This window comes from Carya illinoinensis, chromosome 16 (genome assembly GCF_018687715.1).
Source record: "Carya illinoinensis cultivar Pawnee chromosome 16, C.illinoinensisPawnee_v1, whole genome shotgun sequence".
NCBI classification, from domain to species: Eukaryota; Viridiplantae; Streptophyta; class Magnoliopsida; order Fagales; family Juglandaceae; genus Carya; species Carya illinoinensis.
In genome coordinates, this window is record NC_056767.1 from 22960450 (window position 1) to 22972918 (window position 12469).

Below are 12469 nucleotides of genomic sequence, written 5' to 3' on the forward strand. Positions count from 1 at the left end.
TGAAGGAATCCATAGATCAAGCTAAATTCTAATAGACGGTTCATTGTTACAAGTGTTGGGGTGAAGAAGTGTATTTTCTTGAAATCAAAACTTCACAAAGTGGTTAGTAAATAGATAAAATGACTTGGACATTAGAGCATCCTTAGCTCTAACCCATATTGTAGTTACCTATACAGAGTTTGTCCATGTCATCCACGGGACTATATTCACATATTTGAATTTCAAGCACCAAATTTGTCAAGCCAAAACTTGAGGAACTAAAGTATATTTTAGCAAAAGGAAAATTAGTAAGATTAATTGATGAAGCTATGATATGAATATGCTAGCGAACTTGATATAGGCTCTAATTAGACCTTTGGTAGTAATTTTTCTTTCTTGCGGATTCTTGGGTCATTAGTCTAAAAATTGCTTTATCCTTACCAATCAGGGAAAAATGCATGTGTTCATAGCATAGGTGATTACGCTTACAACCGTATTGATTTATTTAGAACAATCACAGAAAGATAAAACTAATAGAATCGGAAAATACATACTAATGATTACCATCTGCAGTCCATGAGTGAGGGAATACAGATGCTTACAATTTCTTCATTTCAGCTAAAAATTGTTGGAGTTCTTCCAACTTTTCAGTTGATGCGCCTGCCAAAAAAATAAAGGTGTCTCAGCACAAACATGAAAATATTCTGTTCCTAGAGATAATATTACTTGCAGTATTAGGACCAAAACAAAATCAACTAGATGTAATTGATACCTTTGCTATCTATCTTAGACAAATCTCGGTTTGGATTATAAAACATCTCTGCTTTAGTCTGTTCAGTCCCTAATGATTTGCCCATCTTCAACTTTAACATTCGTGTCCGGAGTTCTGATGCAGTTCTCACCATCTCTGTGTGAAGGAATAATATATAAGAATGTGTCTTCAAAAATGTTTGGGAAATGTTTAACAAATAAGTCTTGAAAACAATTAATTAACAAGAATTTAAAACCTAAATATAGAAAATCTTCCCTTCCACTATGACCAAAATGCTAACAGCAAGATTAAAAAAAAAAAAGACCTTCCAATTGAGAACCAATAGAGGGTGCAGACAAGGAGGTATTTCTTCTCTTTGTAAGTTCTGAACCCAAGCTCTACCCCAACTTGACCCATCCCTTCGTAACCCCAGTGAAGTTCCAAGGGGGAAAAACAGCACACTCGTAGGGGAAAAAAACACAGAAAAAGGACAACCTCAAACTGCAGTATCTCAGAGAGCACCATCAAATTTTTACTTAGGGCAGCTTACAACAGGTATTTCTGCAATTGGAGGAATGTTCACAAGTATTTGATGGACATCAATAAAATAATTTTTCTTGAAGGGCAAAGAAGATTATAGATTGAAGCAGCAATAGTGCCCCATTGCACATAGGCACAAGTTTTCTATAACCCACCTGGTTGGCAATTGGGACTTTCATACAAGTCTTCAAATGGCCCCAACAATTATGCCACTAAAATAAATAACATAATAATACTAAAATATTCCCCCTAACTCCTGGCTACTTAGACACGAGTGCATTTTAATAAATTTCTGGAAGTTGTAATAATGTGATAATGAAAAGAAATCTTCAGAGTGCAGCAGTTGCTGCAGGATCTCTCTGAGTAAAAGGAGATGGTCCAAGTGATTCTTGTCGATCATCAAGTACTTGGATTTTCATGTAATTGACTTCAGAAGATGATCAAATGTGGAGATGATAATTCAGAATCAGGGATTCATTGAATAACTAAACTCAAGTCTCATATTACCAAAAGAATTTACTGTATTGTTACTCTTTCATATGAGAAATAATCCCCAATGTTGTAAGAATAACTTCATAGCACTAACCGTTATTGTGCATGAATAAAATTAAAGTGGATGTCACAGCAATCTTAAATAAAGAAAATGTAGATTTGGAAAGCTTATCTAATTTATTTATTTATTTTTTATAAGTAATCTGGAAAGTTTATCTAATTACCCTGGAAGAAGTCATGTGCAGAATTTGTCTCGTATAGTTGTAACGCCTCATTGACAATTCCAGCAGTCCGATTGCTAGAAGCACACAGCTCTTCTAATGATTGGAACTCACGTTCGAGCACGGCAGACTCCCTCCCAACCTGTACATTGTATACCCCTCAAAAGGGAAAATATGAGTTTTTTTTTTGGGAGAGGAGGGGGGGGGGGGGGGAGGGGGTGGTTTGATAATAAAAAAAAGCACAATTGCATGCAAACTTGCAGCATGCTGGATAGCTTTTACCGCAGTAAGTTTGTTCCTCAAGGATTCCAGCTGTGCTTCAAGATCTGTATCACAGAGTGGTTCTTCACACATCAAAACGTCACCATTTGGCTCATCCTGGGAAAATATTTAATTTGATGTTTGAGGAGGCTTGATATAAATAAACAAAGTTTATAGCACAGAAAACTATAATTAACTAAAATTAGGTGCAAAGAATATGATTATTCAAGCTTAGAACCACTCCTTTGATACCTGTCTACTGACCAATTGTCCAAAAAGTTTAAATTGATCAAAAGAGGATAACTTAGCTATTTGATTAATATTTCAAAAAGGTAAAAACAGTGAAGTGGTCTTTTTTCCAGAGCCAAAAACCCATGGGATTCTGAAGGTTTATTTGGCAAGCTACGGTACGAAAAAGCTCAAGTATTCCAACATCCAAAGAAAATGTTACGAGAAAGAAGAATCTTAACAGCTGTCAATGGTGGTGAATGATAACAAAAGTAGTAGTTAGGGAAAAACAAAGGAAAAAGGAAAGAAAAAGAGAAAGATTCATGTTAGAAATGCATGCTTTTCATTAACCAAAACACTCAAAAAATTTTTGAGTTTTGACTTGATTTCCCTACAGAACTATGACCTTAAAACCCAGCTCCTAATTTGACTAACTGATTCAAAAGCTAAAATAAAAGGCATAGATAATAATACCTAAAATCTATCACTGGAATTCCTCTCCCTCTCCTCTATCTCCCCTTCTCCAAAAACACAGTTTACACACCCAAACCCACTTCAAAATATGGTAGGCAAATTACCACTTTTGAACAGTGTACCCTCAGACTACCAAAACGTTATAATGTTCATAATCTAGATGATCAGATCTTAAAGGGGGGTGTACATTGCAACATTTTCGTAGTTTGATGGTTCAATGTATTAAAAGTGGTAGGTTGGCCAAATTGTATCCACCCTCCCCCCAGCAGACACCATGCATTGATAAATATCTGCTAACAAGGCTTCATTCTAGACCAAAAAGCCTTCTTGAAACTAATTGAACACATAGCTTTACTTTCTTATTTTCAAAAAGAATATATCTTCTCTGGCCATGAAATATCTGCAGCATCACTTTTAAAGCAGAAAAGAATACTAAATTACATGAGGATGGTTTACTGAAGAAAGTTGATGATAGCACAAACTATGCAACCGGATCAGATTTCTCTCTCTCTCTCTCTCTCTCTCTCTCTCTCTCTCTCTCTCTCTCTCTCTATTTTTTTTATTTTTATTTTTATTTTTTGATCTGTTAACCGGATCAGATTTCTCGTACGAAGAATATCATGTAAATTACAAAATTGTCCCAAAAGTTTAAGCTGGCAGGAAGACGTGTATTTTCTCACCAATTGTTTCTTGTTTTGTGGACTTATATAACCAAAAAACCTGATAATAAATTCAAATCCAGTGGTACAAAATAAAATTCTTCCATTGCTTTGGAAAACATATGCTTATTCAATTTCAGTACAAAATATCAGAGTAATGCAACAAGGAAAGTACATTTTGGACCTCAATGCATGCTGCACGGCTTGCATGGATGCTTACAAATGTCAGTAACAAAAATAAGGGTGATTGCAAAACTCTATAGGTATATGAAGCAGACAAGTGCTACTCCTCGGTAAAGAAAATTATAAACTTTTCAGGTTGCCCTGAATTCATGTTTATTACCATCAGAACCCAAAGTACATTATACCGCCCAAACTTTATCCACACAACTAAAGCCCAAACTTGACATGAAGCATGTTCTAACCAAACTGCAGTATAATATAACAAGTTGTGAGCACAGAAGAGAGAAGTCAAGTCGTCAACATCTATGTAGTATGGAGTTCAAAGGAGGGCCTATACTTGATCACCACCATACCCTGTCAACCCTAAATTAGGGGGATTAAAATATTTATGTACATCATTTTAATTGTTGCATAATTCAAGCCAATCTCCATGAGACACAGTATGGGCAAAAACTTTGATCTTTGCCTTTCCTTTAGGGGAAAAAAATCAAAAAGAGAGATTATGGCATGCCCATTAAATCAATACAGTTGTGAAAATAAGATAGCACAGGTCAAGATCTAGTTTATCTAAGCCATCTGATACTACCAACTTTAGTTTAGACAAGCTGCTTTTGTAAGCCACCCTTTGATCCCAACAATATCTATCTGAACCATCCAATTTTAGTACTTCTTTTAAGTGATTCAAGTGCCATCCGGCCCATCCCTTTAAATTAATGGTTAAATATCTTGTTAGAAGTTCATGGAGGTGACGACAACAACAAAAATATTATGGTTGACCAATGCCCAAGCACACCAATTAGCAGACAGAACATACAGCTTTTGGTAAGGAAAACCCTTGAGGAAGAGCAAAGCAGTGCCGAAGACAGTACTTCTCCCACATAGCCAGCCGCTTATCCAAAACCGATTGAACCATACTGCGTACCGTATCAATACCCTACAGTCATCCAAAGAGGCAAAACAAATCAAACACTTTACGCGCGAGAACAAGCAATTACAACCACATTGAAGTTTTATTTATTTTTTGATCGGCAGCCACATTGAAGTTTTGTTAGCAGTTGGCATTAACTATTAAAAAAGAACTATCATTTTTCGTAGTAGTGCTTCAAAAGTTTCCGTACGGTACAAATGGGTAAACTCCCACCTTTTTTCTCAATTTAATTGGGCATGCTTCACCTTACACAGCTAACCATTCAATTCACTAGCACTGACAATGAAATAGAAAGCGACTAGAAAACCAAAGTAAATTATGTTGGTTTTGCAGAAAGAGCAACTACGGAAATATTAGTAAAACTTAAAAAGAAAAAACTAACAAATAGAAAATAACCTTGGTTAGATCTTCGGATCTATCGGTGGCGTGGGTGTTCAAAAGGGTCGAAGCTTGTCTGCAGGGCCATTAAGAATACATATTCAGATTATCAAATACTATAACGAAAGAGAACATTGCTAATCTAGAGAGAGAGAGAGAGAGAGAGAGGCATACTGGCGAAAGAAATGGAAAGCGTCATGGACCAAATCGTCGACGGTGTTTAGGGTTTCGTTAATGAAGAGTTGGGGGTTCAGATTCAGCGACTCGAATATTGCCTCGCTTTCGCTGCCTTCCATTCTCCCTTACTTCCACGCACACATTCTAGTTTAGTACAGACACAGAGAGAGAGAGAGACCACCTCGGAGAACTTTCCCGCCAAAAAGGAGACGAGAGGAGCTTCTGGCACAGGACAATGACAGGAGATTTTCAAATTTTAAAAAAATAATAGTAAAAAAAAAAAAAAAAAAGGCCAATCCTAATCCGGGCAAAACCGACTCGACCCGGTTCGGACTATTTTTTCGGGCCGGGTTGTACTCCTTCTGGTGAGTGGTGACTGGCTGTCATTCTCTCCCTTTGTCCATCTATTCTTGGTTTTTATCGTTCAACTCTCAAATCTCAATAGAGGCCAAAATGTTTTCAAAATTCCAAAAAGCATCCGATAAGGTGACGATCTTTTTGCAAATCAAAGACAGTTGTTCCATGTTTCTGAGGCACCTAAGCATGACCAAGAAGACCTCCAAAGTCCAGGCTCTCTACGACCTCTGCAGCAAGACCTTCACGCCCTCACCGACACCACTTCCCTCTTCTCAAGCTGTCCAGAGGCTCTCTTCTCTTCTGGGTTTGTCCCAATTTCATCAACTCCATGAATAAACATGGTTATTACATGTAATTTTCCAAGGTTTTGTTGCAGTTTGCAAAGTTCGGCTCAATTATCTATAGAGGTCTTGCAATTTGGTGAATTTGTTTTTAGTTTGCGCCTTGTTTTGTTAAGGATTTACACGCTGTTTGATCACTGGAATCGATTTCTGCATTGGGATTCTTTCGGTAGCGAATACTTTTAATGGGTACATTCTAATTTGAGTGCTACGAGGATTTTAGAACTACAATCTAAAGTTATTATTAAAATTTAGTCAATCATAGAATGGAAACGTTGAAGATAAAGGCGTGATAAGAAATATTTCGTTTGCTTTAAATAATACATTTGGTAATAATGTTGTAGGGTCATTTTGGAGTTAATCTTTGGAATTACAATTTACATGAGAATGAAATAAGCACAGAATCAGACCCTGATGTCGAATTTGTATTTGGGGAATCATTTAATCGATTGGTGGCGCAATGTACTGTAGCCATTTCTAACCAAAGATTATAAATGCATTGGCAAATTTTATGACATTAGATTTTTATTGTGGATTCTGACCTCATTCTTACTCATTACTTAATAGACACAATAGGACCTGCTGATCTTGGGCTTAAAGAGGAACAGTCAGATGATGATCGAGGACATGGAATTTTCGGACTTAGCCAGTTAAACAGGGTAGCACGATGGGCACAACCAATAACTTATCTGGATATATATGAATGCAATGATTTTACGGTATGCTCTAGCATTTTCTTAATCTTCTGGATGAAAAGTTGTTCAAGCTTGTAATTCCTTGTTCTCCCGTTAGAAGTTCCTAATACTGAGTTTTCCAATAACAAAACTTGAAGTATGGCTGTGTAGCATTTTACCATTTTTTATAATATATTTTTTCATTCATTGGAAAAAGAAGTTCTTTGAGGAATTTTGTTTGCAGATTGATTCTTAAGATCATCGGACAGCTGATTTTGGAACTGCCTGTTTGCATGCATTCACCTGGGGTTTATGTGTGGCCGCTGTGTGTGTTTGTAAGCCGCTGTTTCAAATATATTGAGTGTGATGTTTTTATTTCATCTGTAGATGTGTGTATTTTGCTTTCCTACTTCCGCAGTTATTCCACTACATGACCATCCCGGGATGACTGTTTTTAGCAAAGTTCTCTATGGCTCTTTGCATGTGAAAGCTTATGATTGGGTTGAGCCTGCCCAGATCCGGGAAAGCAAGGGACCAAGTTCCTTTCCAGGTCTGTGTTCTCAATTGTTTCAGCTTGTGAGGAAATACAGTTACCAAAAAGCAATTCTTGCTTGATTTTTATGGATATCCCATCTAGAAGTTGTTTTTATGAAGTCTCTATTCTACTTTGAGAAATTATCCGAAAAGGCTCCTTTGTGTAACGCCCTTTTACACAAAGGGTCTTTAATCTCAGAAGTCACTGCATAATTAACCACTTTTATGGTCATGTTGAAATGCTTGGGGAGCAGAATAAGCTCAGCATGTTATCTTACTTATCATTAACTGATTACTGATTTGATTGGTCATGTTGAAATGATTTGGGATCAGGATAAGCTCAATGTGTTATCTTACTTATCAAAAAGGAACAAAAATGCAAGCTCCTTGTGTAAAAGCATTTAATTTCTTTTCAAATACCATTTTCCAGCCAGATAAACCTGATGGACACATATGACACCAAAAGTAGACCTAGTATATTGTTGCTAAAGGTTAACTTGATTTTGTTAGTTTTTTCTCTTTTTTTCCTTTTACCTCCTAGAGCTGACGGTAGGAGGTATGCAATTCTTGGCATGGAATTTCCTGCTTGAGTAGCACAAGCACTGACAGAGACATTATCTTATTAGGAATTTTGTTAGAAACACTGAAGACGTGGTTTCGATTTTAGTAGTGTAGATATGATTGAAGATTTCTCTTGTTTTTATTTTATTTTTGGATGCATTCTACTCATAATGTCCCAGCACAAATTGTTGGCTCGTTGCGAAATTGATTTGTGCCAAGCAATAAATCAATCAACGGGAGAAATTTTATGCCATCAGTTTGAGCTGTCTTTTTTTATTTAGATGATCCTATAGCAAATACCTGCCAGTTATATGACTGTTGCAGTCAAATAATGAACTTCTGATAACTGTACTGAACACCTCATGGTGAAATTTGGGCTTGACTCATCGACAATCCCTATTGCATGACCCTACTCATGGTGAAATGAGGGCTCGACCCATCTACAATCTCCCTCAATTGTTGTAATCACCAGCCCGTGGCCAATCTTTGGTCTGCATTTCAGATTTTGCATGGCAACCGTTTACTGATTCCACTCCTACAGCATGGCCTTTTCTTTTATCATGAATTAGCCAAATTTCATGAGATGGACATGTTCTTTTTACTTAGGACCAAAAAAGTTGTTACATGTGAACTTCTTGAAGGCAAGATATTCCTATTCCATGTCTTGATTTCCAGATGTTAAGGGTCAATAATTTGAAGTTTTGATGAAAACTTCTTTCATTTGCAGTTAGATTGGCAAAGTTGGCAGTTGATAAAGTTTTAGCAGCGCCATGTGATACAACTGTTCTGTACCCAATGAGTGGGGGTAATTTGCATTGTTTTACCGCACTCGCCCCTTGTGCTGTGCTTGACATCCTCTCACCTCCCTACAGAGAGGCAGCAGGCCGAAAATGTACTTACTACCATGACTACCCATACTCAACCTTCTGTAAGTAACTTCATGTAACTATCTTATTTTTTGTCTTTTGTTCCTTTTGTTGTGCCCCTCTACAATATGCACATATAACTCAGAAATTCATACTTTTTTTTCTTCTTATTTTATTACATGAAAATGGCAACTAACTTGAGTGAGCTGTTAAACATATTACTGCAGCAGCAAGAAATGGAGCTGGTATAATTAATGGAAAAGAAGAGGACTATGCATGGCTTGCAGAGATAGAAACACCAGATGATCTCTATATGCGCCAGGGAAAATATGCTGGCCCAGCTATTCAGGCATAGCCCTTACCACATCCATTTGGTAGGAAGCCCAAGTTTCTCATTGCTTTCAGTTCGAGTTTTGGACTGCAGAAAATGTTATTGCCATGGTTACTGCCATAGTCTTACAAAAGAGGCACTAAAATGCTGATGAAGCGTGCTTTATAGATGATTCTCCCCTATATTTTCATGAAGAAATTTACTTGAGATGTAGAATTTTGTTCATAGAACCTTATCATGAATTGAATGAGTAATCTCTAAGCTAGTATGCCATTTTTGCAAGGGTTTTAGCTAATCAAGATGCTATGTTTATAGTTGGCAATTCTTTATCACTTAGTTTTATATATTATGCTCTTTATATATACATATAAACAGATGTAATTATTTTAGTCCACCCTTATATCTGCTAACAAATCTGGGCTTGCCCCAAATCTTTCTCCCAGTTTTGAACCCCACCTATTAGAGCAGGTGTAGTTCCCTGTAAATTTACAACGGAGAGAGGAGTCACTGGGACCCACTAATTATAATTCCACGTCAATCTCAAAAGGAGATTTATAAATAATTTTTAGCCTTTTAGGTGGGATCTGTGAGGAATTATCGTAAGCATACCTCACAAGGAGTATTATAACAAAGCTTTGTCCATGCTCTCTATCAATAATCTTTCTTCTTCTTACTTATCAAAAAAAAATAATCTTTCTTCTTCTTGTTCTCCCTTTTTTTTTTTTTTTTTTTTTTTTTGTATTTTTTTTTTTTTTGAGTGAATTTCAAATAGTTGATGATGTGGTCTAGTAGGTAGAATCCCAAACCTATATGCCTTTAGATAGAACTTGAAAGTTAAATTTGACCCCATCCCACACGTCTCATGTTGCATATCCACCAGCGCAATTATGCTAGAACTGTGGGGGTGGTTTTGCCTCCAAAGGTTCCAAAAGACTGAAACGCTAGAAGGGAAGTTCAAATCCAAGGCATTGCCTTGGATGTTTGTGCTATGGAGGAATAGATGAGGATAAGGAGGGAACAAAGTGAAGGAAATGAAATGAGGTAACCATGGGAAGCTTTGACTAGTGTTCAGAAGGAGAAAAAATGCTGTGCATGTGGAAAAGTATTTGGAGGGCCTGGTTTTATATAGAGAAATGCTCGAAGTGCTGTGATTATTACTGTAAACAGGTAACAAATTCAAATCACAGTTATCTGATGGATTGGTCTGTAGGGAAGCGGCCAACTGACGGATGATCAAGTCAGTTTTAAGTAAATAATAGCCAAGTTTCTTTACCATTCTTGGGTTTTTTGGTAACAAGGAAAGTGTGGTTAGTGTTGTGTGCAGAACTTGTTTGATAAATTTACGAATACCTGCGGATCATGAAGGTACATGGTTAATTTGAACATTTGATAATTTGATCAATTCGAGTACCCTGGTGAGTTTTGTTGGTGACTCAACAGCATGTGATTCCCAGGCGTGTTTTAAAGGACATTGTGATCAATCCCCCTTCTAGCCATATGACCAAAGAGTTCCATGTGTACATTGAAGTGCCAAAGTCTGATACTGCCATCCTACTTTAATTTTGCATGCGTGCACACGTGAAAATGGAGAGTATCCATTTAATGCAAGTTGTGAATTGTTTTGGTCATTTGTGCTTGTAGAAAGATTATATTGACAAGCGAAATGATACAAAATACCAATGGATAAGCGCCAAAATAGCCGAAGTTTTGCAATAAATGATACCCCATTTCAAGCGATGGAAGAAGCTGATCATCCTTATCCTACATAATTAGATAGCATTAGCATTACTCTCTCCATTCTTTCTTAATTTGAGCTTTGTTACGTACAATCACTTTTGCGTACTCTTTGTGCACTCTATTTTGGTATAGGATAATATTTGTGTACTTATTGCGCACTCTATTTTGGTATAGGACAATTTTTGTGTACTCATTGCACATTTCATTGATGTGATTGGTCAAAGTAATTATTTTATATTAAAAAAAAAGTGACGCAGCCAATCACATTAGTGAAATGCATAAAGAATATGTAAAAGTGATTGTACATAAAGTTTATGTTTCTTATAAATGATATGGTGTTTTCTATTCTAAAGAATTTGATGCCAGTACTCTAGATTAATTGTAGTAATTCGAGATTCTGCTTGGCCACTAAGAATTTTCAGATGAAAATTTTAAGTTTTAAGATAAAATATTAAAATATTATATTTTAATATTATTATTGTTTTGAGATTTGAAAAAGTTAAGAAAAAAGTTGAATTATTTATTATATTTTGTATTGGAATTTGGGAAAGTTGTAATGATGAGATGAGAATTTTGACTTTGAGATAAAAATTTCAAGTGGCCAAACACATAAGGTTTGGTTTGGTAGTAGAGAATTTTGAGTTTTAAAATGAAATATTAAAATATTATATTTTAATATTATTATTATTTTAGAATTTGAAAAAATTAAAAAAAAGTTAAATTATTTATTATATTTTATATAAGAATTTGGAAAAGTTATAATGATGATATGCGAATTTTGAAATTGAGATGTATGTGCCAAACCGAACCTAATAATGGCCCATAACACTTCATCAAGATAAGACATTATATATGATAGAGAGTAAAATTATTTGATTTTCCAACAAGCTCATGACAATAACTAACTGGAACCCCAAAGTCCCAACATTATGGAATTTTCCGGCAACCAAACTATCTTGAGTTGAAGAGGAGAACGTAAAAGAGAACAATTTAAGCTAGATTAATGCTGCATATAGTTAAGGAATGTGTAATTGCCATGCAATTACTTTAAAAAAATGAGAGATCTATTATTAAAAAATTAATTTATTTTTATGTGAATCTCATATTTATTCATTTTTTTTTTCAAAATGATTATACGTCACTTGCGCATTCACGATTATAACCATCATTTCTCTTCAAGCTAATATGAAACTTTATATTATTCAAAACTTATATGGTAATGAAAAAGATCATGTCACAATTCAATACATCACGGTAGTGGACCAATGCGAGAAATGATATTTGGCATTTGCAATTCTCTTGCATGCAAGTTCTGCGCACTTTGTTTAAAGAAGAGTAAGATTTACTATTAAAAAATGTATCTAGCATTACCTATGTATAAAAATATATATATATATATATATATCTAACATTAATCGACCAAGGCTTTGGTTTGAATAATAAAGGTTTAGCCGTTGGGCTCAGTCCCTTAGTTGCATGTGGGCTTGTAGTCATTTCTTTTATCTATGCGTTATTTTCGAGTCGAGCTAAGACCCACTTTATTGTTTATTAAAGTTTGTTTTTTTATTTTTTGAAGTTTATTAACCTTTATTATTGTTTATCACAGTTGTTTGAACTATCTTTATTTTATTGTCTTGTTAAGTTGGCCTCTGTCCCACTAATTAGTACAGGGGGTCTTTATTTGTAGTGGGGAGGTTAAGTTGGCCTCTGTCCCACTAATTAGTACAGGGGGTCTTTATTTGTAGTGGGGAGGACACACTTGCAAGGCATGCATAAACTTAATGAAACTTATTTTTT

At 35.6% G+C, this 12469-nt stretch overlaps 2 protein-coding genes across 2 annotated transcripts; one reads left to right on the forward strand and one right to left on the reverse strand.

The window, feature by feature from the left end:
- Nucleotides 1-393: 393 nt before the first annotated feature.
- On the reverse strand, nt 394-5504 carry LOC122299534 (protein MIS12 homolog). The gene is made up of 7 exons (XM_043109893.1): nt 5269-5504; nt 5113-5170; nt 4603-4722; nt 2266-2361; nt 1987-2125; nt 752-886; nt 394-639 (listed from the first exon to the last, which is right to left on the reverse strand). The coding sequence occupies exons 1-7, from the start codon at nt 5388-5390 to the stop codon at nt 578-580; spliced, it is 732 nt and encodes a 243-aa protein (XP_042965827.1). The 5' UTR covers nt 5391-5504; the 3' UTR covers nt 394-577.
- A 174-nt stretch (nt 5505-5678) lies between these two features.
- On the forward strand, nt 5679-9257 carry LOC122299532 (plant cysteine oxidase 3). The gene is made up of 5 exons (XM_043109892.1): nt 5679-5932; nt 6537-6688; nt 7031-7193; nt 8466-8666; nt 8832-9257. The coding sequence occupies exons 1-5, from the start codon at nt 5725-5727 to the stop codon at nt 8957-8959; spliced, it is 852 nt and encodes a 283-aa protein (XP_042965826.1). The 5' UTR covers nt 5679-5724; the 3' UTR covers nt 8960-9257.
- Nucleotides 9258-12469: the final 3212 nt, after the last annotated feature.

Coding starts and splice junctions, on each gene's coding strand:
- LOC122299534 (XM_043109893.1), bottom strand. CDS start 5,390: ATGGAAGGCAGCGAAAGCGAGGCAATATTCGAGTCGCTGAATCTGAAC. Junction 4,723..5,112: donor GATCCGAAGATCTAACCAAG/GTTATTTTCTAT, acceptor GGATGACTGTAG/GGTATTGATACGGTACGCAG. Junction 640..751: donor GTCTAAGATAGATAGCAAAG/GTATCAATTACA, acceptor TTTTTTTGGCAG/GCGCATCAACTGAAAAGTTG.
- LOC122299532 (XM_043109892.1), top strand. CDS start 5,725: ATGTTTTCAAAATTCCAAAAAGCATCCGATAAGGTGACGATCTTTTTG. Junction 6,689..7,030: donor ATGAATGCAATGATTTTACG/GTATGCTCTAGC, acceptor TTTCATCTGTAG/ATGTGTGTATTTTGCTTTCC. Junction 8,667..8,831: donor CTACCCATACTCAACCTTCT/GTAAGTAACTTC, acceptor ATATTACTGCAG/CAGCAAGAAATGGAGCTGGT.